This window comes from Notolepis coatsorum, assembly GCF_963971535.1.
Source record: "Notolepis coatsorum genome assembly, chromosome: 1".
NCBI classification, from domain to species: Eukaryota; Metazoa; Chordata; class Actinopteri; order Aulopiformes; family Paralepididae; genus Notolepis; species Notolepis coatsorum.
The window spans coordinates 121728599-121744255 of record NC_140165.1 but is presented as its reverse complement, the minus strand read 5'-3'; the positions used below and the strand labels follow the sequence as shown (position 1 = coordinate 121744255).

General features: G+C 49.5%; 1 protein-coding gene across 2 annotated transcripts in view; it reads right to left on the bottom strand.

Annotated features, from left to right (window-relative positions):
• Nucleotides 1-15657, bottom strand: part of marveld2b (MARVEL domain containing 2b) — a 37223-nt gene that overhangs the window by 1463 nt on the left and 20103 nt on the right. For both annotated transcript variants that reach the window (XM_084312571.1, XM_084312570.1), the window contains exons 4-6: nt 14768-14952; nt 3872-4043; nt 3588-3638 (exon numbers count right to left, since the gene is read on the bottom strand). In XM_084312571.1, coding sequence (XP_084168697.1) covers nt 3588-3638; nt 3872-4043; nt 14768-14952 — 408 coding nt within the window. The remainder of the gene's footprint in view (nt 1-3587; nt 3639-3871; nt 4044-14767; nt 14953-15657) is intronic.

The following is a 15657-nucleotide window of genomic DNA, read 5'->3' as shown; positions in this document are numbered from 1 at the left end:
ATTTCATGTAACAATTCTTTGTGCAGTTTTTCTTTTGATCAGGGGTGGCGTTCTGGCTAGGACAGGAGGGCACTCCAGAGAGTGGTGCGCTGAGCTGAGCGTACTACGGGTATTGCACTACCACCCCTGCAGGTCTTATATAACAGGAGGTGCAAATCCAGAGCCTGCAGAATTATGAAAGACCCTCACCACCGCAACAACAGCCTGTTCAAGCTGCTGCGGTCAGGCAAGCGCCTACGGTCACACGCTGCGAGAACAGAGAGACTCCGGCTCAGCTTCTTCCCCCAGGCCATCAGAACACTGTACTCTCCACTCACAAATACACATGAGCACACACACACACACACACACACACACACACACACAATGCGGCAACCGCTAAAACAATCACTTTAAGCAAAATGTCCCGTTAAAAAATTTAATCTTTAGAAACACTATAAAAGAAGGAGGTACTGTATAGTTTAGAAACTTTAAGAGTTAACATTGTAAATTGTATATTGCATAGTAGTGTATATAAGAACCTAGCATGTCTTTTTTTTACCATGCATATCGTGTCTTATCTATTTTATTTTTCTATAAAAAAATTTCTATGCCTATTTTATTCTATTTTATTATTGTATTTTTGCACAATCAATGCAGGCATGGCCACCCGCATTTCACTGTATGCCCTGGTATGTATGTGACAAATAAACCTCTGGATTCTTCTTGATTCTAGTGTCGCTGGTCTGATCCCCGGCGCGGATGGGAAGGTGTGTTCCAGCTATGAACTGGCAAGAGGAAGATGGCTGTTGTTGTCTATGGTGCCAACGTGTCCTTGAGCAAGGCACGGACCGCCCAGCTTTAGCACTGAACCCCCAACTTTAGCACTGATGGGAGTTTGACTGTGGGCGAGCCAGTGCTCCGACCGCTCTGAAGAAATGCATGTGTAAAACTAATTAACACGCTAACTGTTCCCATGTGAATCGAGGAGGGACATGTAGAAAGACAAAATTCCAATTGCTGTGATTAAATTGACAATAAAAGTAATATTATAATATTTTATGGAGTAGACACCAGTCCCCACCAACTAATTTCTCACTCACTGCTTGTTTTTTATTTTCATAATTTCTCTCTCTCTCTCTCTCTATCCGTCTCTCACTCTCTGCGTTTTCATTACGCAACCATGAAACTAGCAGCAGTCACACAAAGACACGGGACATTCTCCCAGTGTAACACAGTGATGGTGACGTGAACACACGGGGACATTCTCCCAGTGTAACACGGTGATGGTGACGTGAACACACGGGGACATTCTCCCAGTGTAACACGGTGATGGTGACGTGAACACACGGGGACATTCTCCCAGTGTAACACGGTGATGGTGACGTGAACACACGGGGACATTCTCCCAGTGTAACACGGTGATGGTGATGTGAACACACGGGGACATTCTCCCAGTGTAACACAGTGATGGTGACGTGAACACATGGGGACATTCTCCCAGTGTAACACGGTGATGGTGACGTGAACACACGGGGACATTCTCCCAGTGTAACACAGTGATGGTGACGTGAACACATGGGGACATTCTCCCAGTGTAACACGGTGATGGTGACGTGAACACACGGGGACATTCTCCCAGTGTAACACGGTGATGGTGATGTGAACACACAGGGACATTCTCCCAGTGTAACACAGTGATGGTGACGTGAACACATGGGGACATTTTTTTCCGTAGCCGCTCTCTGATTGGCCACTGACTGACGCTCTCTGATTGGCCACTGACATGTGCGCCCAATTGCGTGACGAGCTGTGTCTTTGCCCATTTCCGGGTCTAACAGCCTGCAAACTACCTAACGCCTAGTTTATCACTGGTTAAGCTTAGGCGACTCTTTCGCAGTTGGTTATGGTTAGAGTTTGGAATCAGGGCTGGTGTTCTATCGCCCTGCTCTAAGACAAACTCTAACCTTAACCAACTTCGAAAGAGTGCCTAAGCTTAACCGGTGTAGAAACAGGCGTCACACGATTGGGCGCACATGTCACATGAAGTGGCCAATCAGAGAGCGTCTCCGCAAAATGCGGCTACGGAAAAAAATAACGCAGGGGAGACCATAGATAGCTTAAGGCGGAGTCACCAGCGTCACTGAACCGCCGCCATCTTGCCCCAGTCAGCCTTTCTGTTACGTTCTATGGTAGCTGTTGGAGGGTGAGTGATCTGCACAGACAAAACTCGCTACTCATAACTCGCTGAAATATTGACGGATTTACAAACGGTTTGGTTTATTACAAGCATTATTAACGTGGCTATGATTCAAGCGGTTTGTAAAAAAAACATCTTAAAAAAAAAAAAAAAAATGTATAAGTATGCAGTATCATAACTACATCTTTGATGGTTATAGCAAACCAACCCGTTTGTAAATCAGTCAATATTTCAGCGAGTTATGAGTATTTTTGTCTGTGCAGATCACTCACTCTCACTCAAAGCTGACTCGAGCAAGATGGCGGCCCTACGACGACGTCGCTCTCCATTGGCCGGCAGCGCTGGTAAGCTATCTAGTGTTCTATATATATCTATGGGGGAGACTAGTCAGACGAGAGAGCAGGACAGGAAGTGGTAGAGTGGGCGTGAGGCAACATCCGCTTTGATCTGCTTTAGGAAAACTTCCCAATCTGCCTTCCTGAAAACAGGTCCTACCATGATAAGAGGAAGACCAATACCAAGTCTTCCGTCTAGTACACACTCTACAGGTTCCTCTGGAAAGAACAATGCAATGGGTACTAAGGTTTAAGAAATCACTATAATCTCCCGTTGTAAATTGGCAATGCTGTTTGGAAGCCATTAGGGGCGTCTGTAGCATCAGCATCGTCGATACCTGGAGCTCACATCAGAGGGGCACAGGTCTGGTGAAGTTGGCAATACTATTAGGGGGTCGTTATGGACCATGATGTAATCCATCCACCGTGTGTAGTTCCATAGTATTTGGAGGCATGTTAAAACTTTAGATTGGGTTTCTTCATTGAGCGCTTATCCTTAACATTAGGGCACAAGTATCTTGTGTTTTATCTAGTGCTGTCAATAGATTAAAAAAAAAATTAACTAATTAATCTCACAATTTTCTGTAATTAATCTAGATTAATCTAGATTAAAAAGAGCATTTTTCTACTTAAGACCGAAGCTTGTAACAGATATTTACTTGAGTAAAATCATGGAATTAATGTAAAATCAACACAAAGAAAGTATATTTAGATTCAAAGACTATTTTAATAGCTTTCTTTGAATACAGTTTCTCTCCTGTGAAATACAAATGTTCAACAAAACCATCAACATTGACTCAGCTAGACCTCTTTCTTATATCCGCGGCGCTACGATTGAAGATTTTTCACTCCATAGATTAATTTATTTTAATGCTTTAAATAATTTAAATTAATCTCCAAAGTTAAATCATTAACTTTGACAGCCCTAGTTTCATCATATCATGGTTGGATTTTTGTCTGTAAAGCACTCTGTAAAACTGAAGACTGCTATGTCAATAATTATATATAATAATAAATAATGCATAAATAAAAATTATAAATTAAATAATAATAATAATATTATGGGCACTTACCGCTTTCTTTCTCTGGTACTCCTGTAAAATTTTATCGATGCGTTCCTTTTCCTACAACATATGAATGAGTGAATGAATAGTTTATTTCAAACAATAAAAAAAATCAATAAAATACAAAGATAATTTGCTTTGAAAAAGAAAAAATAATAAAGTAAGATCAAATAAATAAATAAATAATAACAAAACATGTGCAGACAAAATCACTTGACGATCAAGATAAGACATTAACGATTATTATTGGACATAATTCCATGCACTGTGTGCGTGTCTGAGGGGCCCTGTACCAGTTGGCTGGAGGGGCGGGGGGGCAGGTTGCGCATGATATCGTCCATCTCCTCGAACTTCTTGGCCAGGACCTGGACCTCGGCGTGCAGCTCCTTGTACTCGGCGTACTGGTCGTTAAACACAGCCTTGTACTGGTCCCGCTCCTCGTCCGAGTGGATGGCAGGGTACTTCCTGCAGAGGAGAGAGGGGAACACGTTAAACACAGCCTTGTACTGGTCCCGCTCCTCGTCCGAGTGGACGGCAGGGTACTTCCTGCAGAGGAGAGAGGGGAACACGTTAAACACAGCCTTGTACTGGTCCCGCTCCTCGTCAGAGTGGATGGCAGGGTACTTCCTGCAGAGGAGAGAGGGGAACACGTTAAACACAGCCTTGTACTGGTCCCGCTCCTCGTCAGAGTGGATGGCAGGGTACTTCCTGCAGAGGAGAGAGGGGAACACGTTAAACACAGCCTTGTACTGGTCCCGCTCCTGGTCCGAGTGGATGGCAGGGTACTTCCTGCAGAGGAGAGAGGGGAACACGTTAAACACAGCCTTGTACTGGTCCCGCTCCTCGTCCGAGTGGACGGCAGGGTACTTCCTGCAGAGGAGAGAGAGGAACACGTTAAACACAGCCTTGTACTGGTCCCGCTCCTCGTCAGAGTGGACGGCAGGGTACTTCCTGCAGAGGAGAGAGGGGAACACGTTAAACACAGCCTTGTACTGGTCCCGCTCCTGGTCCGAGTGGATGGCAGGGTACTTCCTGCAGAGGAGAGAGAGGAACAAGAGCTTCTCGTTGGTTTCTCTATTTCCTCCCATCTTTAGTCACTTTTCACTGCATGCTGTTCAATAAAAAGCAAAACTGTAAGCACTTAGACTCACGTCTAAGTACTGGGTCTATGCGTCTTTTGAGGATGTGAGAGTGAGTTTAACCCATAGCACCGCTACTCACCCCACCTTCTTGACTGCGCTTCACGATACCATCCGTTACATATATATATAAATAAAAGAGAGAGATAGTCAGTGGGGCTATTTATATTCATCAGACAAAATGATAGTCCCAACACCAAAAAAAAAAAAAAATGGATATGAGACTGTTTTTATTGCATTTGCTGTGTTTTGTGGATGTAAAAGGTTTTGTTTATGTTAGTATTATTTGTACTGTCTAACACTGGAGAAAGTGAAACAGTAAAACAGAGTTTTATGATGGATTAACAACAATTCCAAAATGCTTATTGTCCACATTTACAGACTCTGGAAGATATATATGATAAAAACGGTCTTTGAGCGTTTCAGGACCTAAAAGAGTTTAATGATATACCTGGCGAGTCATTCTTCCTTTATCTACAACTAAGGTCGGTGCTCAGGGCCCACGGTGTCGGGCTCATGTCGGGCTCATGTCGGGCTCATGTCGGGCTCATGTCGGGCTCAGGGCCCACGGTGTCGGGCTCATGTCGGGCTCATGTCGGGCTCATGTCGGGCTCATGTCGGGCTCATGTCGGGCTCAGGGCCCACGGTGTCGGGCTCATGTCGGGCCCACGGTGTCGGGCTCATGGCGGGCTCATGTCGGGCTCATGGCGGGCTCATGTCGGGCTCATGTCGGGCTCATGTCTGGCTCATGTCTGGCTCATGTCGGGCTCATGTCGGGCTCATGTCGGGCTCATGTCGGGCTCATGTCAGGCTCATGTCGGGCTCATGTCGGGCTCATGTCAGGCTCATGTCTGGCTCATGTCGGGCTCATGTCTGGCTCATGTCGGCCTCATGCCGGGCTCATGTCGGGCTCATGTCGGGCTCATGTCGGGCTCATGTCGGGCTCATGCCGGGCTCATGTCGGGCTCATGTCGGGCTCATGTCGGGCTCATGTCCAATGTCTAATGTCTTTTGTGTCGTTTGTGATGTTTAAGTTTTTTACTTGGTATTTTGTATTCATTAGTTAAGTTTTGATCTGTAAGTATTTCTTATTGTCTTGTCATTATTATTGTGTTATTATTATTGACGTTGATGTTGTGTTGTTTGTTAAAAAGAAATTAAAAAGAAATTGATACAAAAAAAAAATTGCAGATATAGCCGGCTACCCCATATGTATATTATGGTCAATGATATCACAGATTGAGCCAGAGAATCAGAGAAGCTCAAAAGGGAATTTTGGGGTCGTGGTATAAAAAAATTTGAGAACCCCTGATCTACTGTGTTGCTCCGACTAAAGAGTGCACGGTGAGAGTCAGTCAGTCAGGACTAAAGAGTGCACGGTGAGAGTCAGTCAGGACTAAAGAGTGCACGGTGAGAGTCAGTCAGGACTAAAGAGTGCACGGTGAGAGTCAGTCAGGACTAAAGAGTGCACGTGGGAGTCAGTCAGTCAGGACTAAAGAGTGCACGGTGGGAGTCAGTCAGGACTAAAGAGTGCACGGTGGGAGTCAGTCAGTCAGGACTAAAGAGTGCACGTGGGAGTCAGTCAGTCAGGACTAAAGAGTACACGGTGGGAGTCAGTCAGTCAGGACTAAAGAGTGCACGGTGAGAGTCAGTCAGTCAGGACTAAAGAGTGCACGGTGAGAGTCAGTCAGTCAGGACTAAAGAGTGCACGGTGAGAGTCAGTCAGTCAGGACTAAAGAGTGCACGGTGAGAGTCAGTCAGTCAGGACTAAAGAGTGCACGGTGAGAGTCAGTCAGTCAGGACTAAAGAGTGCACGGTGAGAGTCAGTCAGTCAGGACTAAAGAGTGCACGGTGGGAGTCAGTCAGTCAGGACTAAAGAGTGCACGGTGAGAGTCAGTCAGTCAGGACTAAAGAGTGCACGGTGGGAGTCAGTCAGTCAGTCAGTCAGGACTAAAGAGTGCACGGTGGGAGTCAGTCAGTCAGGACTAAAGAGTGCACGGTGGGAGTCAGTCAGTCAGGACTAAAGAGTGCACGGTGGGAGTCAGTCAGTCAGGACTAAAGAGTGCACGGTGGGGTCAGTCAGGACTAAAGAGTGCACGGTGGGAGTCAGTCAGTCAGGACTAAAGAGTGCACGGTGAGAGTCAGTCAGGACTAAAGAGTGCAGGGTGGGAGTCAGTCAGTCAGGACTAAAGAGTGCACGGTGAGAGTCAGTCAGGACTAAAGAGTGCACGGTGAGAGTCAGTCAGGACTAAAGAGTGCACGGTGAGAGTCAGTCAGTCAGGACTAAAGAGTGCACGGTGAGAGTCAGTCAGGACTAAAGAGTGCACGGTGAGAGTCAGTCAGGACTAAAGAGTGCACGGTGAGAGTCAGTCAGGACTAAAGAGTGCACAGTGAGAGTCAGTCAGGACTAAAGAGTGCACGGTGAGAGTCAGTCAGTCAGGACTAAAGAGTGCACGGTGAGAGTCAGTCAGGACTAAAGAGTGCACGGTGAGAGTCAGTCAGGACTAAAGAGTGCACGGTGGGAGTCAGTCAGGACTAAAGAGTGCACGGTGAGAGTCAGTCAGTCAGGACTAAAGAGTGCACGGTGAGAGTCAGTCAGGACTAAAGAGTGCACGGTGAGAGTCAGTCAGTCAGGACTAAAGAGTGCACGGTGAGAGTCAGTCAGTCAGGACTAAAGAGTGCACGGTGAGAGTCAGTCAGTCAGGACTAAAGAGTGCACAGTGGGAGTCAGTCAGGACTAAAGAGTGCACGGTGAGAGTCAGTCAGTCAGGACTAAAGAGTGCACGGTGGGAGTCAGTCAGTCAGGACTAAAGAGTGCACGGTGAGAGTCAGTCAGTCAGGACTAAAGAGTGCACGGTGAGAGTCAGTCAGTCAGGACTAAAGAGTGCACGGTGGGAGTCAGTCAGGACTAAAGAGTGCACGGTGAGAGTCAGTCAGTCAGGACTAAAGAGTGCACGGTGGGAGTCAGTCAGTCAGGACTAAAGAGTGCACGGTGAGAGTCAGTCAGTCAGGACTAAAGAGTGCACGGTGAGAGTCAGTCAGGACTAAAGAGTGCACGGTGGGAGTCAGTCAGTCAGGACTAAAGAGTGCACGGTGGGAGTCAGTCAGTCAGGACTAAAGAGTGCACGGTGAGAGTCAGTCAGTCAGGACTAAAGAGTGCACGGTGGGAGTCAGTCAGTCAGGACTAAAGAGTGCACGGTGAGAGTCAGTCAGTCAGGACTAAAGAGTGCACGGTGAGAGTCAGTCAGTCAGGACTAAAGAGTGCACGGTGAGAGTCAGTCAGTCAGGACTAAAGAGTGCACGGTGGGAGTCACTCAGGACTAAAGAGTGCACGGTGGGAGTCAGTCAGTCAGGACTAAAGAGTGCACGGTGGGAGTCAGTCAGTCAGGACTAAAGAGTGCACGGTGAGAGTCAGTCAGTCAGGACTAAAGAGTGCACGGTGGGAGTCAGTCAGTCAGGACTAAACAGTGCACGGTGAGAGTCAGTCAGTCAGGACTAAAGAGTGCACGGTGAGAGTCAGTCAGTCAGGACTAAAGAGTGCACGGTGAGAGTCAGTCAGTCAGGACTAAAGAGTGCACGGTGGGAGTCAGTCAGTCAGGACTAAAGAGTGCACGGTGAGAGTCAGTCAGTCAGGACTAAAGAGTGCACGGTGAGAGTCAGTCAGTCAGGACTAAAGAGTGCACGGTGGGAGTCAGTCAGTCAGGACTAAAGAGTGCACGGTGGGAGTCAGTCAGTCAGGACTAAAGAGTGCACGGTGGGAGTCAGTCAGTCAGGACTAAAGAGTGCACGGTGAGAGTCAGTCAGTCAGGACTAAAGAGTGCACGGTGGGAGTCAGTCAGGACTAAAGAGTGCACGGTGGGAGTCAGTCAGGACTAAAGAGTGCACGGTGGGAGTCAGTCAGGACTAAAGAGTGCACGGTGAGAGTCAGTCAGTCAGGACTAAAGAGTGCACGGTGAGAGTCAGTCAGTCAGGACTAAAGAGTGCACGGTGGGGGGTCAGTCAGTCAGGACTAAAGAGTGCACGGTGAGAGTCAGTCAGTCAGGACTAAAGAGTGCACGGTGAGAGTCAGTCAGGACTAAAGAGTGCATGGTGAGAGTCAGTCAGGACTAAAGAGTGCACGGTAAGAGTCAGTCAGTCAGGACTAAAGAGTGCACGGTGAGTCAGTCAGGACTAAAGAGTGCACGGTGAGAGTCAGTCAGGACTAAAGAGTGCACGGTGAGAGTCAGTCAGGACTAAAGTGTGCACAGTGAGAGTCAGTCAGGACTAAAGAGTGCACGGTGAGAGTCAGTCAGTCAGGACTAAAGAGTGCACGGTGAGAGTCAGTCAGGACTAAAGAGTGCACGGTGAGAGTCAGTCAGTCAGGACTAAAGAGTGCACGGTGAGAGTCAGTCAGGACTAAAGAGTGCACGGTGGGAGTCAGTCAGGACTAAAGAGTGCACGGTGAGAGTCAGTCAGTCAGGACTAAAGAGTGCACGGTGAGAGTCAGTCAGGACTAAAGAGTGCACGGTGAGAGTCAGTCAGTCAGGACTAAAGAGTGCACAGTGAGAGTCAGTCAGTCAGGACTAAAGAGTGCACGGTGAGAGTCAGTCAGTCAGGACTAAAGAGTGCACGGTGAGAGTCAGTCAGTCAGGACTAAAGAGTGCACGGTGGGAGTCAGTCAGGACTAAAGAGTGCACGGTGAGAGTCAGTCAGTCAGGACTAAAGAGTGCACGGTGGGAGTCAGTCAGTCAGGACTAAAGAGTGCACGGTGAGAGTCAGTCAGTCAGGACTAAAGAGTGCACGGTGAGAGTCAGTCAGTCAGGACTAAAGAGTGCACGGTGGGAGTCAGTCAGGACTAAAGAGTGCACGGTGAGAGTCAGTCAGTCAGGACTAAAGAGTGCACGGTGAGAGTCAGTCAGTCAGGACTAAAGAGTGCACGGTGAGAGTCAGTCAGGACTAAAGAGTGCACGGTGGGAGTCAGTCAGTCAGGACTAAAGAGTGCACGGTGGGAGTCAGTCAGTCAGGACTAAAGAGTGCACGGTGAGAGTCAGTCAGTCAGGACTAAAGAGTGCACGGTGGGAGTCAGTCAGTCAGGACTAAAGAGTGCACGGTGAGAGTCAGTCAGTCAGGACTAAAGAGTGCACGGTGAGAGTCAGTCAGTCAGGACTAAAGAATGCACGGTGAGAGTCAGTCAGTCAGGACTAAAGAGTGCACGGTGGGAGTCAGTCAGGACTAAAGAGTGCACGGTGGGAGTCAGTCAGTCAGGACTAAAGAGTGCACGGTGGGAGTCAGTCAGTCAGGACTAAAGAGTGCACGGTGAGAGTCAGTCAGTCAGGACTAAAGAGTGCACGGTGGGAGTCAGTCAGTCAGGACTAAAGAGTGCACGGTGAGAGTCAGTCAGTCAGGACTAAAGAGTGCACGGTGAGAGTCAGTCAGTCAGGACTAAAGAGTGCACGGTGAGAGTCAGTCAGTCAGGACTAAAGAGTGCACGGTGGGAGTCAGTCAGTCAGGACTAAAGAGTGCACGGTGAGAGTCAGTCAGTCAGGACTAAAGAGTGCACGGTGAGAGTCAGTCAGTCAGGACTAAAGAGTGCACGGTGGGAGTCAGTCAGTCAGGACTAAAGAGTGCACGGTGAGAGTCAGTCAGTCAGGACTAAAGAGTGCACGGTGGGAGTCAGTCAGGACTAAAGAGTGCACGGTGGGAGTCAGTCAGGACTAAAGAGTGCACGGTGAGAGTCAGTCAGTCAGGACTAAAGAGTGCACGGTGAGAGTCAGTCAGTCAGGACTAAAGAGTGCACGGTGGGGGGTCAGTCAGTCAGGACTAAAGAGTGCACGGTGAGAGTCAGTCAGTCAGGACTAAAGAGTGCACGGTGGGAGTCAGTCAGTCAGGACTAAAGAGTGCACGGTGAGAGTCAGTCAGGACTAAAGAGTGCACGGTGAGAGTCAGTCAGGACTAAAGAGTGCACGGTGGGAGTCAGTCAGTCAGGACTAAAGAGTGCACGTGGGAGTCAGTCAGTCAGGACTAAAGAGTGCACGGTGGGAGTCAGTCAGGACTAAAGAGTGCACGGTGGGAGTCAGTCAGGACTAAAGAGTGCACGGTGAGAGTCAGTCAGTCAGGACTAAAGAGTGCACGGTGAGAGTCAGTCAGGACTAAAGAGTGCACGGTGAGAGTCAGTCAGTCAGGACTAAAGAGTGCACGGTGAGAGTCAGTCAGTCAGGACTAAAGAGTGCACGGTGAGAGTCAGTCAGTCAGGACTAAAGAGTGCACGGTGGGAGTCAGTCAGGACTAAAGAGTGCACGGTGAGAGTCAGTCAGTCAGGACTAAAGAGTGCACGGTGGGAGTCAGTCAGTCAGGACTAAAGAGTGCACGGTGAGAGTCAGTCAGTCAGGACTAAAGAGTGCACGGTGAGAGTCAGTCAGTCAGGACTAAAGAGTGCACGGTGGGAGTCAGTCAGGACTAAAGAGTGCACGGTGAGAGTCAGTCAGTCAGGACTAAAAAGTGCACGGTGAGAGTCAGTCAGTCAGGACTAAAGAGTGCACGGTGGGAGTCAGTCAGTCAGGACTAAAGAGTGCACGGTGGGAGTCAGTCAGTCAGGACTAAAGAGTGCACGGTGAGAGTCAGTCAGTCAGGACTAAAGAGTGCACGGTGAGAGTCAGTCAGGACTAAAGAGTGCACGGTGGGAGTCAGTCAGTCAGGACTAAAGAGTGCACGGTGGGAGTCAGTCAGTCAGGACTAAAGAGTGCACGGTGAGAGTCAGTCAGTCAGGACTAAAGAGTGCACGGTGGGAGTCAGTCAGTCAGGACTAAAGAGTGCACGGTGAGAGTCAGTCAGTCACGACTAAAGAGTGCACGGTGAGAGTCAGTCAGTCAGGACTAAAGAATGCACGGTGAGAGTCAGTCAGTCAGGACTAAAGAGTGCACGGTGGGAGTCAGTCAGGACTAAAGAGTGCACGGTGGGAGTCAGTCAGTCAGGACTAAAGAGTGCACGGTGGGAGTCAGTCAGTCAGGACTAAAGAGTGCACGGTGAGAGTCAGTCAGTCAGGACTAAAGAGTGCACGGTGGGAGTCAGTCAGTCAGGACTAAAGAGTGCACGGTGAGAGTCAGTCAGTCAGGACTAAAGAGTGCACGGTGAGAGTCAGTCAGTCAGGACTAAAGAGTGCACGGTGGGAGTCAGTCAGTCAGGACTAAAGAGTGCACGGTGGGAGTCAGTCAGTCAGGACTAAAGAGTGCACGGTGAGAGTCAGTCAGTCAGGACTAAAGAGTGCACGGTGAGAGTCAGTCAGTCAGGACTAAAGAGTGCACGGTGAGAGTCAGTCAGTCAGGACTAAAGAGTGCACGGTGAGAGTCAGTCAGTCAGGACTAAAGAGTGCACGGTGGGAGTCAGTCAGTCAGGACTAAAGAGTGCACGGTGAGAGTCAGTCAGTCAGGACTAAAGAGTGCACGGTGAGAGTCAGTCAGTCAGGACTAAAGAGTGCACGGTGGGAGTCAGTCAGGACTAAAGAGTGCACGGTGGGAGTCAGTCAGTCAGGACTAAAGAGTGCACGGTGAGAGTCAGTCAGTCAGGACTAAAGAGTGCACGGTGGGAGTCAGTCAGGACTAAAGAGTGCACGGTGGGAGTCAGTCAGGACTAAAGAGTGCACGGTGGGAGTCAGTCAGGACTAAAGAGTGCACGGTGAGAGTCAGTCAGGACTAAAGAGTGCACGGTGAGAGTCACTCAGTCAGGACTAAAGAATGCACGGTGAGAGTCAGTCAGGACTAAAGAGTGCACGGTGAGAGTCAGTCAGTCAGGACTAAAGAGTGCACGGTGAGAGTCAGTCAGGACTAAAGAGTGCACGGTGAGAGTCAGTCAGTCAGGACTAAAGAGTGCACGGTGAGAGTCAGTCAGTCAGGACTAAAGAGTGCACGGTGGGAGTCAGTCAGGACTAAAGAGTGCACGGTGAGAGTCAGTCAGTCAGGACTAAAGAGTGCACGGTGAGAGTCAGTCAGTCAGGACTAAAGAGTGCACGGTGGGAGTCAGTCAGTCAGGACTAAAGAGTGCACGGTGGGAGTCAGTCAGTCAGGACTAAAGAGTGCACGGTGAGAGTCAGTCAGTCAGGACTAAAGAGTGCACGGTGAGAGTCAGTCAGGACTAAAGAGTGCACGGTGGGAGTCAGTCAGTCAGGACTAAAGAGTGCACGGTGGGAGTCAGTCAGTCAGGACTAAAGAGTGCACGGTGAGAGTCAGTCAGTCAGGACTAAAGAGTGCACGGTGGGAGTCAGTCAGTCAGGACTAAAGAGTGCACGGTGAGAGTCAGTCAGTCAGGACTAAAGAGTGCACGGTGAGAGTCAGTCAGTCAGGACTAAAGAATGCACGGTGAGAGTCAGTCAGTCAGGACTAAAGAGTGCACGTGGGAGTCAGTCAGGACTAAAGAGTGCACGGTGGGAGTCAGTCAGTCAGTACTAAAGAGTGCACGGTGAGAGTCAGTCAGTCAGGACTAAAGAGTGCACGGTGGGAGTCAGTCAGTCAGGACTAAAGAGTGCACGGTGAGAGTCAGTCAGTCAGGACTAAAGAGTGCACGGTGGGAGTCAGTCAGTCAGGACTAAAGAGTGCACGGTGGGAGTCAGTCAGTCAGGACTAAAGAGTGCACGGTGAGAGTCAGTCAGTCAGGACTAAAGAGTGCACGGTGAGAGTCAGTCAGTCAGGACTAAAGAGTGCACGGTGAGAGTCAGTCAGGACTAAAGAGTGCACGGTGAGAGTCAGTCAGTCAGGACTAAAGAGTGCACGGTGGGAGTCAGTCAGTCAGGACTAAAGAGTGCACGGTGAGAGTCAGTCAGTCAGGACTAAAGAGTGCACGGTGAGAGTCAGTCAGTCAGGACTAAAGAGTGCACGGTGGGAGTCAGTCAGGACTAAAGAGTGCACGGTGGGAGTCAGTCAGTCAGGACTAAAGAGTGCACGGTGAGAGTCAGTCAGTCAGGACTAAAGAGTGCACGGTGGGAGTCAGTCAGGACTAAAGAGTGCACGGTGGGAGTCAGTCAGGACTAAAGAGTGCACGGTGGGAGTCAGTCAGGACTAAAGAGTGCACGGTGAGAGTCAGTCAGGACTAAAGAGTGCACGGTGAGAGTCACTCAGTCAGGACTAAAGAATGCACGGTGAGAGTCAGTCAGGACTAAAGAGTGCACGGTGAGAGTCAGTCAGTCAGGACTAAAGAGTGCACGGTGGGAGTCAGTCAGTCAGGACTAAAGAGTGCACGGTGAGAGTCAGTCAGTCAGGACTAAAGAGTGCACGGTGGGAGTCAGTCAGTCAGGACTAAAGAGTGCACGGTGAGAGTCAGTCAGTCAGGACTAAAGAGTGCACGGTGAGAGTCAGTCAGGACTAAAGAGTGCACGGTGAGAGTCAGTCAGTCAGGACTAAAGAGTGCACGGTGAGAGTCAGTCAGTCAGGACTAAAGAGTGCACGGTGGGAGTCAGTCAGGACTAAAGAATGCACGGTGAGAGTCAGTCAGGACTAAAGAGTGCACGGTGAGAGTCAGTCAGTCAGGACTAAAGAGTGCACGGTGAGAGTCAGTCAGGACTAAAGAGTGCACGGTGAGAGTCAGTCAGTCAGGACTAAAGAGTGCACGGTGAGAGTCAGTCAGTCAGGACTAAAGAGTGCACGGTGAGAGTCAGTCAGTCAGGACTAAAGAGTGCACGGTGGGAGTCAGTCAGTCAGGACTAAAGAGTGCACGGTGAGAGTCAGTCAGTCAGGACTAAAGAGTGCACGGTGAGAGTCAGTCAGTCAGGACTAAAGAGTGCACGGTGAGAGTCAGTCAGGACTAAAGAGTGCACGGTGAGAGTCAGTCAGGACTAAAGAGTGCACGGTGGGAGTCAGTCAGTCAGGACTAAAGAGTGCACGGTGAGAGTCAGTCAGTCAGGACTAAAGAGTGCACGGTGGGAGTCAGTCAGGACTAAAGAGTGCACGGTGGGAGTCAGTCAGTCAGGACTAAAGAGTGCACGTGGGAGTCAGTCAGTCAGGACTAAAGAGTGCACGGTGGGAGTCAGTCAGGACTAAAGAGTGCACGTGGGGGTCAGGGGTCAGGTAGGCGCTCAGGACTCACGCCACGTAGTCTGCGATGATGAGCGGTTTGGGGATGTGTCCCGCGGGGATGTGACCCTGGAGGATCTCAGGCTTCATCATCATCATCGTCGGGGGAGGGGCTGCGTGGTTCTCCTGGGCGTCCATCGCCTCCCCCTGGAGGGTCGGGAGAGGAGTCTCATCGGAGGCCCTGGAGCTGGCACCCAACTGGGGGGGGGGGGGATAAGATAAGGTGGGTAAGGTGAGGTGAGGTCAAATAATACTAAACTGTCCCCGGGGGGAAATGACCTTGTTGTTACAGTACAGATTAATATTGAAGACGGATATGTAATAGATGTATGTGTAGAAATCGTCGGAAAGGAGAGACGCACAATTTCTATCTTGCAACCACACCAAGTAGGTAGTGTGTCATTTATTATCTTCTTAGCACAAGTGACAGCTGTCAGATCTATGTCGTGCTAAACTCTGTCAGCTCCGCGTCACCAAAAACATTTTATGAATGACATTCCACCAGCGCGTCTTCTCTAAGCCCAACCCCCAACCAACCTCATTAAAGTGACAGTGCCCCATCAATACATCAAAACAATCTAATGGTGAATTATGTCCATAGCACCCACTACATACGTCCCCCCAGAATTCATCATAACAAAAGAAGTCAATGAACAGGAGGGCGGAGAACCCTGCCATAACGGCTCCGCCTGACCCCTGTAGCGGCCGGCACCGCTGTAGGGAAAACCTTAAGGGCCCTACGGCCACTCGGGCACAGGATAGGTGGCGAGGGGGTCTCGTGGGCCTTACTCGGAAGACTGGGCAAGGTAGGGGGTCGTCCCCGCCGTGGGGGCTGGGCCAGTCCAACAGGTTTGCCCAAGTCCACATGAGCCGGTTTAAGGCGGTCTATGGAAATGTGTTCCA